This window comes from Castanea sativa, chromosome 8, assembly GCF_040712315.1.
Source record: "Castanea sativa cultivar Marrone di Chiusa Pesio chromosome 8, ASM4071231v1".
Lineage (NCBI taxonomy): Eukaryota > Viridiplantae > Streptophyta > Magnoliopsida > Fagales > Fagaceae > Castanea > Castanea sativa.
The window spans coordinates 55,148,096-55,158,553 of NC_134020.1; the positions used below are offsets into that span (position 1 = coordinate 55,148,096).

The following is a 10,458-nucleotide window of genomic DNA, read 5'->3' on the forward strand; positions in this document are numbered from 1 at the left end:
GCCACCTTAGCCCTCCGTCGATTTGGCCTCCCTCTCGCTTTCGCCCTCCCTATTTCCTTCGCCCCCTCCCTCTCTTCTTCCACCACCGACCCTTAGCCTCCCACCCCCAACCGACGACCCTTCGCTTCCCACCCCTAACCGACTACAACAATGGAAGATTCGGCGGTAGCAATGGAAGACCATCGAGCGGAAGTAGTGGCAGCAGATGCGGCTCTGTAGGGCATTTCACGTGAGTTTTCCGTTGAGTATGGTTTAGGCTGGGTTTTCCAGTGGGGTCGGACTGTTTTTGGGTTGGGTTTACTGATGAGTTTTGATTGATTTTGAGTTGGGTTTTTAGTGGGTTTGTCTTGATTTTGAGTTGGATTTTCTAATTGCTTTTCTGTTGATTTTGGGTTAATTCTCTGTGCTAGGTTGCGGTGTTTGGTGGTGGCACTGGGTTTGGTGGTGGCACTGGGTTTGGTGGTTGGGTGGTTATTTTGGCGCACTAGGTTGTTGCAATTGTTAGGGAGTTTGGTAGAGGAGAGAGAAAAAAAAATGAAAAAAAATCGTTTACACATGAATAGTAACCGTGTATATATACATGGTTATTGTTCATTTACACAGTCGGTGTATATTTTGCACAATTTTACACCCACTAATGTGAGTATTTTTTTTTTGTCAAAATGTGTAAAAAGAGTTACTTTTTGCATTTTGTAAGACTATCCATGGACTAATGTGGATGCTTTAATAAAACCAGTGTCCAAAAAAATAACTATAATATCTTTGATATTATAGTTGGTAATAATAATGTGACAAAAAAAAAAAAAAACTAATGATGGCAGTTTCCTTTCCCAATCTAGAGGTTAACATCTAGTTCATGGATTGTATTTGTATACACAGGAAAAGAGTTATAGCTTGAAGGAGCTACAAAGCATGCTTTTGAAGATGGCCAAGGATTTGAGTCTCCTACATGGTTTTGTGTAACCTTAATACTTGAAGATCTTGGATGCTCAATGAGAACGCGTTGTGATACGAATGTAGTGTCACATAGAGCATGGTTCTTAGACTCGGACCGGATCGGATTAGACCGTACGGTCCGACCCAGTTAACCGTGAACCCCTCAAACTACAGTCAAACCGTGTGGTTCTAAGAATTGTAGCAGGTTTTAGAGGTTCGCTCGGTTCTATTTTTTTACAATATTTGGCAGGAAAATAGATCTCAATCCATAAAGAAGTTGAATATAAAAAATACAAAAACAAATTGCGAGAGAGGAAAAAAGAAAAGAGAGCCAAGTTATTGAAGTTGCTAACATCACTGTTACTTTTCTGGTAGTATATCTTCCCCATCATCCCCACCTCCTATTTTCTTCTTTTCCTTCTCGACAACACTTCACCCAGCAGGAAGCAGCTAGAAACTCATCTCCTCATATTGTCTCTTGTTTCTTGTTTTTGAGTAATGCACTAATAACTTTTATAGCTGTATTCTTGTTTTTGTTAAGTGTGCCGACTGTTTTGCCTGACAAAACCACTACCACGTGACCTCATGAAGCCCAAAAGATTAACAGAGAGATTTCACCATTCAATTGTTTTTTACTTTTGTCATCCGCCAATATTGATGTCGTTTTAAATGTGTCCTCTTTTTTTTGTAATGTTATTTAAGGTAAGCATCCTTCTAAAGTTATAATGCTTATATTACAATTATAATTATAATTATTATGATTATTATTATTATCACAAGTTTAACTAATCAACATAAAAATAAGTAAAGAAATATTATATATATGTTTGCTTAAGCTTTGATATTTTTTGTTTGCCTTGTCAAAATTATGATATGAAAAATATAAACATACATCTTTTATTTAATTGGACTATTTTAGTTAATTTTTCTATTTGTGCTAATTAAAAGTATTTATTTATATTTTAAATAATTAAAAAATTAATTATGATGTCATCAAGGTTCAACCACTGTCCAACCTCAAAAACCTTGAACCTCTTTCATTTACGGTTCATTGAACGGTCCGGGTTTAAAAACCATGACATAGATGCTCACATTTGCAAATAACAGGCTTGCAGATGTTTGTAAAGAGTGGTTATTGCAATTAAGAAGGCAGTTTCCATTGGGGCGGCTCTAGGATTTTTGTCCAGTTGGGTTAATAAGAAACATAAATTATATAAAATTTAAAACAAAAGAAATTTGAATATATCAATATCACCACAAAAAAAAAACATGAAATTCTACAATGTGTCATAAATGGGTTGGGTATGTAATTACCCATTTATCCATTTATGACGTGTTTATTTATAAATTAATTATCTATTACCAACCCAACTCATTTAATTAGTAACCCACCCATTTAACCTAATATGACTCAAATACAACTAAAACTACTTGAACACCCTCTTGACCTCTAAAATTATCAAAATACCGTTAAATACCTAAAATGATACAAATACCCCTACACTTCCAAAATTACCAATACACCCTTGGACATCCAAAATATCTAAAATGAACAAAATGACCATAAAACCTCTAAAATGACCAAAATACCCCTGATATCTCTAAAATCACCAAATATGCTTAAAAACTACTAAAATGACCAAAATACCTCCAAAATCTCTAAAATGACCAAATTACCCATTGAAACCCAAAAAATGACCAAAATACCCCGAAACCTAAAAATAACCAAAATACCCCCGAAACCCAAAAAAAAGACCAAAATACCTCAAAACCTAAAAATGACCAAAATACTTTCAAAACCCAAAAATAACAAAAATACCCACAAAACCCAAAAAATGACCAAAGTACCCTCAAAACCCAAAAAATTACTAAAATACCGCCGAAACTTAAAAATAACCAAAATACTTCCAAAACCCAAAAAATAACCAAAATACCCACGAAACCTAAAAATGACCAAAATACCCCCAAAACCCAAAAAATGACCAAAATACCCTTGAAACTCAAAAAATACCAAAATATCCTCGAAACCTAAAAAATGACCAAAATACCCTCGAAACCTAAAAATGACCAAAATACTCCCGAAACCTAAAAAATTACTGAAATACCCCAAAACCTAAAAATGACCAAAATACTTCTAAACCATAAAAATTTACCAAAATAACCAAAAAAATTATTGAAATAACCCGAAAACTAAAAGATGACAGAATTTCCCTCGTAACCTAAAAAATGACTAAAATACCCTTAGAATCTAAAAGATGATCAAAAGAACCCCAAAACCTAAAAAATTACCGAAATTCCCTCGAAACCTAAAAAATTACTGAAATTCCCTCTAAACCTATAAAATGACTGAAAGACTCTTAGAATCTTTAATTTGTCAAAAATATCCTTGAAACATCCAAAATACCCTAAACCTCTATTACTGTAATTTTAGATGTTTCAGATGTATTTTGGTCATCTTATATGTTTAGGGGTATTTTGGTCATAATTTGGGTTTTAGGGGTTTTTATCAATCATTTTTTTTAAGTTTTGGGGTTATTTTTGTCATTTTTTAGGTTTTGGGGGTATTTCGATCATTTTTTAGGTTTCAGGATATTTTGATAATTTTTTTAGGTTTCAGGGGTGCTTCAGTTATTTTTTAGGTTTTGGAGGTATTTCGGTCATTTTTTAAGTTTCGGAAGTATTTTGGTAATTTTTTAGGTTTAGGGTGATTGGAGTTTGAGGCTTAATGCTTGCTCTCATTCTTTCTCTCTTTCTAGCTCTCTCTTAAGACTTCATGCCTTTTCTGTCTGATTTTTAAACTTCTGTGGGTGTGCTTTGGGGGCTATTATCTTCAGTGGGCTTACGTGTGGTCTGGACTAATGGGCTAGACTACGAAAACAGTTTTTCTCTTTTTTCACCGCGAACGTTAAATCACGGGCTTCCCCAAATGAACGTACACTGAGCATAATGTTGGAATTAAAATTGGACCTTTTGGTCAGTTGCAGTGTATAAATTCTCACATATGTTGGGCTTATCACTTGATAAGTTTATAGTGCTTTACCATTTAATGGGCTTTATTATTATTTTTGTAACGGTTGCACTGCGTGTAGATTTTGACAATACCACCTTCTTTAATGGACAAATTGTGCAATACCATCACTAAATTTATAGCCTCTATTAACCTATGTCTCCGCATCTCAAATGTGAGGTGGCGGAGATGTAACAGACAAACAGTTATCTCATGCAGATATGATCATTCTATTTTTAACAATGTGTAGTGTAGATCATGTAGTTGTAACTTGTATGTTGTAAAAAAAAAGTGTATGTCAATGAGGGCTTGACTCAGTTGGTAAGGCTAGGGCACTTTGTCTAACCCACTTAAGTTCGAGTTTCGCTGCCAGCAAGAGTCTGTTAGTGGGCATCCACACGAGTTAACCTAAGAGCTTTAACTCTAGCATCCTACCTAGGGGCTAGCGTAACCTAGTGAACCCTATTATTGTTTACCAAAAAAAAAAGAATGTATATATTTGATTTATGTTTGTCACGTATGTACAATTTTTTTCCTTCCCTTTTTCTGTTTTTGTTTTTTAGTTTTAGTTTTTTGTTTGTATGGTGGATGTTACATCGCAATTCTTGCATTCGTCTTTATTCCAACAATACTTTATATCCTTCTAATAATTGGAGTGGGATACTACCATACTAGGACTGTAATCAAAGCAAGGGCTATTGTATAGTAGGAAAGTTCCATATGCACTGCTTGATTGGACTTAATTTTGGCTGTATCATTGAGAAAGTTGACTAGATAAGATGAAGGCTAACCAGAAAAGGGTTGGAAGATGCTTTAAGAAAATGGGTCGGTGTGCCTTTCTAACTAATCTCTTATCTTTTACTCTTCTCTTTGTACAGATTCCATTGTTCCTAACTTTTTGTCCCCTCTCCTATCATACATTACTTCAAGGTTAAGTTCACCCACCATGGTGCTCTCTTTTGGTACCCCCCAATCATATTCTCCTATGAATTTCATTCCTAGATTGTGCCTCTCCCAGAAGTTACCTATGGTCATCCCTTTAATTAATTATCATTTTGAAAAGTATGTTGCAAAAAATTCAAAACATGTTGTTGAATCTTGAGCGCTTCTGTGGAGTTTTACATTCTTTTTGGTTGGGGTGGATAGAAGGGATAAAAAGTTTTGGAAGGTAAAGTGGGCGAAAGAGTAAGTTTTCGATGTTTGGTTAACAAAGTAAAATAGAGAGGAAAATATTGAGGTCCGGATATTTTCCATCCGGACTCGCCTGATTTTTTTCTCCCCAAATTGAGGATAAAATATAGGTGAAAATGAATGTGCAATTAAGTCATTTTCACCATTCTCCTATCCACCAACTATCATTTTGTCATTTTCCAACAACTTTTTTAGTAAATTCACATGAAATACATTTTTCATCATCATTCTTCTTCTTAACCAATAAAGAAATTTAATAATTATTTTATATCATTCCATTTTTCCATACTTTCAACCAAACAGAATCTTAAGAATATGTAATGTTTACAATTGATTTTATTAATTTAAATTTAATTTATTACCATCGTCGAACAAATTTTTTTTTAAAAGGAAAACTAACTTTTAATCTTTGCAAATGTGCATTTATTTACAATGATCGATTTATAGTCATGTCATTTACATCATCAAATTATTATAACGAAAAATGATTTTATCATGTTGAACAAAGATTCTCAAATTTGACTTCTTGAAAAACAATATGCGACTTAAAATTACTTAATTTCGTTATCAATCATTTAGTAAAATATGCGAATTCTTCATCCTAGTTTACTATGTTTTAGTATAAAGATTAAAAATAAAAATAAAAACCTCGTTGACAAATTTTTAATTTCTCAACATAATTTTTGGACTTGTTTGATTGGAAACAATTTTAAATTGAAATATAGGGCCAAAATAGGTTCTTACCCTTTTCGCGAAAAAAAAATCAGCATGTTGCCCCCTTTCCCAAACTAATTAGGGAAATGCCCCTCTTTTGAAACTTGATTTTCTCAAAATCAAGTTAAGCCTTATAGCGACGTTTTAAGGAGCTTATAGTGACGTTTTTAAAGACCTATAGCGGCATTTTATAACTCGAGCTCCATGAAGTCGAGTTATAGGTAAAAAAAAAAAAAACTTCCATGTAACTTGCTATAGGGCTCAAGAGGGGCATTTCCCTAATTAATTTGGGAAATGGAGCATTTGTCCATTTTCGCCTGAAATATAGTATATAAACTGGAAAATTGAAATAAAAATTATATTATAGTTAAGATTCCTGGCATAAAATTGGGGTAGATCAACCTAATCGTTTGTTGACCTTTCACTTTTACTTATTTAGTTAGATTGTATATAAACTGTTGTCATTTTTCTTGAATTGATCTAGATCATGGTTGTTTATCCGAATATTATATTGATGCTTTCCCCATGCATATTAATTTGAATAGCTTTAATGTCGTTTTAACATAATGATTTAAGTCCACTTAGTAGTATCAGCATCCAACACCTTAGTCAAAATATATACCTTTTTCTTCTCAAAAAAAAAAAAAAAAAAAAAAATATATATATATATATATATATATATATATATATATATATATATATTCCATTTGAGAGCGTTTTACATGCAGCCCCACTCTTACACGCAAAGAAGACTAAGAAACTATGAGTCAATGAGACCTAGAATTATTCATAAGAAACAGCCGAAGATTGAAGAAAATTCGATGAAATAACGGATTGTGACTTCATGATTCAAACAGGTGCAAATGCAATTAATAGACAAAGATGGTGACTTTTCTTCCTTGACTGGGGGCGATACGTGGGAGAGATGAGCTGTGTTGTGACCCTTACGTGTCTATTTTATGTGGTGGAAGTGGAATCTGTATATGATGGTAAGGCTCTCTTGAGCTAATGACAAATTGAAATTATTGATACATGGTGCTTTATATATGGCCACTTATTGAAACTCTCTTTCTCAAACCTTTTTTTTTTTAATGATATGCATAATGTATTGGTCACATAATACCAATCAGAAAAGGAATATGGGCGTTTTGGAAGTGAAGCAAAAAAAAACAAAAAAGTATATTTAGGGAATTCAGGAGCCACACTTTTAAATTATCAATAAGTTCAAATAAATTTTAAAAAATAATATTATTTTTTACGATTACTAAGATAACATGTTGTGAACTGGGATTGATGTTGATAAAAATAAAATTAGTGGAAGACTTGTATAATAGTTTAATGTTATTTTAATCATAGTTTTTTCTTTTTTTTGAGATAGTTTTAACCTATAACGTTCGCTCCTGATAATAGCTCTTTATTATCATATCAAGACACTAATAGATTTTTGGTATAGGTAGGGATTGAATCCCAGATCTTTTATTAAACTATCAGAAACTTTACCAGTTGAGCTAACTGGAACCCACTTACTCATAGCTTATTATGTTAATAGTTGTGAAAAAGATTATAAATAGTTTGTGTGTCCAAACATTATACTTAAATTATTAGCCAATTTGTCCGGTTCATTAATTATGCACAACATGCTGAATTCGAAAAAAAAAGTTTGTCATGTGAAGATCAAAGCTTCATACAATGCAAACTTGAAATCTCATCCAATGAAAGGCTGTTCAAACCCCATTTATATAAGGCAGGCTCTTATGAATATTATCACGCTTCAATAATGTATTGGTCACATAATACCAATCAGAAAAGGAATATGGGCAATTTGGAAGTGAAACAAAAAAACAATATAGTTAGGGAATTGGGGACCACACTTTTAAATTATCAATAAGTTCAAATATATTTTAAAAAATACTATTATTTTTACGATTACTAAGATAACATGTTGTGAATTGAGATTAATATTGATAAAAGTAGAATTAGTGGAAGATTCGTATGATAGTTTAATGTTATTTTAATCATATCTTATTATGTTAACATTAGTGAAATTCTTAAATTAGTAGCCAATTTGTCTGGTTCATTAATTATGCACAACATGCTGAATTCGAAAAAAAAAATGTTTATCATGTGAATATCAAAGCTTCATACAATGCAAACTTGAAATATCATCCAATGAAAGGCTGTCCAAACCCCATTTATATAAGGCAGGTCCTTATGAATATTATCATGCTTCAATAATGCTTCTCCACACTTATTTATTTCTAAGAATGCCTTCTCCACACATCTACCATATCTAGTTGCTACTAGTATTATATTATCAAAGCCTAATATAGTGACGTGTAAAACATTTAAGCTACACTTTGACTAAAGTTTCCACATGATGGAAGAGGCCAGAATGGCAGAATCCCATTGATCATACAAATGACACCACCCATTATGGGTTATGAAATACATATAATTCGCATGCAATATGGGTTTTAATGCGTATAGTGGGGTCCAATATTTGGACCATCCACATGCAATGCTATTCCATTTGTAGTTGTACAACAAGCTATACACATAATATACACACTGTAAAGTCCTTAAGTATGAAGTCTCATTCACATCAATTTGGCCTTAATAAAAACCCAACCATTGAAAGACCTTTTTGAGTCTTTTACATTTCCCATGCACTTAATAACGTAACAAATCCGCTCTCTCACACCCAACTTGACCTTCCTCTTGTACCAAATTTCTTCTATTCCATCCCCTCCCAATCAATCAAGTTCACAAGCATAAAACCACCACACAAGACACCTTGGAAACCAAGTTCACATCATCTATATAACCATCAACCAGCCTAGCCTCAATCAATTTGCCAACAAAGATGCATCCTTTCAAATTCACTCCACGGTGGCTACTAAATTTGTTCCTTGTAATTGTTGTTTTCACAATCCCGGGGTCAGCTGATGAAAAGTGCTCAGCTTGCACTCAAAGCTCTCCACCACCACCATCACCATCACCACCACCGCCATCACCCCCGCCGCCATCGCCATGTCCACCACCACCGTCACCGCCAGCTCTGCCACCACCAGAAGTGCTGCCGCCGCCTACTCCCAAAAAGCCGCCAACCCAAGAGTGCCCTCCTCCTCCTCCTCCTCCAGCATCACTGGTATACGTAACTGGTCCACCGGGTACTTTGTACCCTATTGATGAAAATTTCAATGGTGGTAGCCAGAATTCAGCCACGTTGTTGCCTGTTTTGGTCAGCTATGGATTGTTGGGTCTTCTGGCCTTTTGGTGATCTTATTGGGGGGTAAGTTTCAGTGTTAAAAGAATATTAGAATTTTATGGATGTATGTTAATTGTTTAGATCAAAGACTTTTTAAGGCCGGAGAGAATTTTGTACTCAGTTTAAATCTGTACCTAAAATGGTACATACTTTATCTAAATTGTTCAATAACAATCTTTCTACACAGATCTGTTGCCAATTATGTAAGAATTTCTTACTTTTCTCTGTCATAACTCTTCTCTATTCTGAGTTGACTTAGTTCTAATTTTTTTGTCACAAATTTCTTTCGCATTTACTTTTCCAGTTTGCCTATTCATTTTTTTTTATTAGACATTGTTATGTTGATCGGTCATAATTCGTTAATCAAACTTGAATTTTAAAACTTAGATTTGTGAGTTTCGTACTAATTAAGCATAATATATTATAATTAAAGTAATCTAAAACTATATCTCGAATAAAATGGATCACCCACCAGCCACTAGCTTTGCAATTCTTATGTCCACAGGCGTCTCAATTAAAAAACTTTGTTTTCATTATGCCCACCGTTACTTGCTGATGTGCTTTAGGCTCATCTTTTCTTTTTTCTTTTTCTTTTTTTGTATACGTGGCAAGCATTCATGGGTTGGGATTGGGAGTGCAATGTCTCGTGGGTCCTACGCAAACCAAAAGGGACTTTTATCACCACAATCATTATAAGATCCAAATACCTTTCATCGTGTTAAGAATTTCCAATTTGATGATTTTTTCGAAGCTGATCATCAATATGCTAATGTGTTGTTTTCGTACTTTTTACAAGCCATCCCATCATTTTTCATATTTGATTGCGTGAAGCTTATAAAAATTACAATTTACGAAGACTTTTTTTCAACTGAAAGATCATGAAAAACAAACTGAACTGAGCCATAAGATTTTTTTTTTTTTTTACCCCTATCCATATAACTTTAACCCATACTTATTTGGTAACATAACCGACGTGAATTTCTTTTTCTTTTTTTCTTTTTTTGTTGGAAAGATATGGGAAAAGACCCTTTTTAGCCTTTTGAAAAGGTCTAACTCTTTTTTTTGGAAAAACAAACACATAAGCACACAAACAAAAAGGAGAAGAAATGAGGGTTTTACACAAAAATATATCAAAAATTTCACTCAAAAGGCATTCAAGTAAAAATGAATTTAATTGTAAATGGTTTATTGTTATTAAACTGTAAAAGGTCCAATTGAAATTACCAACCTCGCAAAAAAGAGAATGATCGGAAGTAAATTTTTTAATAAGACTTTTTGCACCTTATTATGTCGGTGAACTATAATTGAAACAACACTACTTTACATACAAGTCTATTCATAA

The 10,458-nt window shown here is 33.4% G+C and overlaps 1 protein-coding gene across 1 annotated transcript; it reads left to right on the forward strand.

Annotated features, from left to right (window-relative positions):
* Positions 1 to 8,469: 8,469 nt before the first annotated feature.
* LOC142607551 (uncharacterized) lies at positions 8,470 to 9,396 on the forward strand. Its single transcript, XM_075779086.1, has one exon. It carries the CDS (start codon positions 8,712 to 8,714, stop codon positions 9,126 to 9,128), a length of 417 nt encoding a protein of 138 aa, XP_075635201.1. The 5' UTR covers positions 8,470 to 8,711; the 3' UTR covers positions 9,129 to 9,396.
* The last annotated feature ends 1,062 nt before the right edge of the window (positions 9,397 to 10,458 follow it).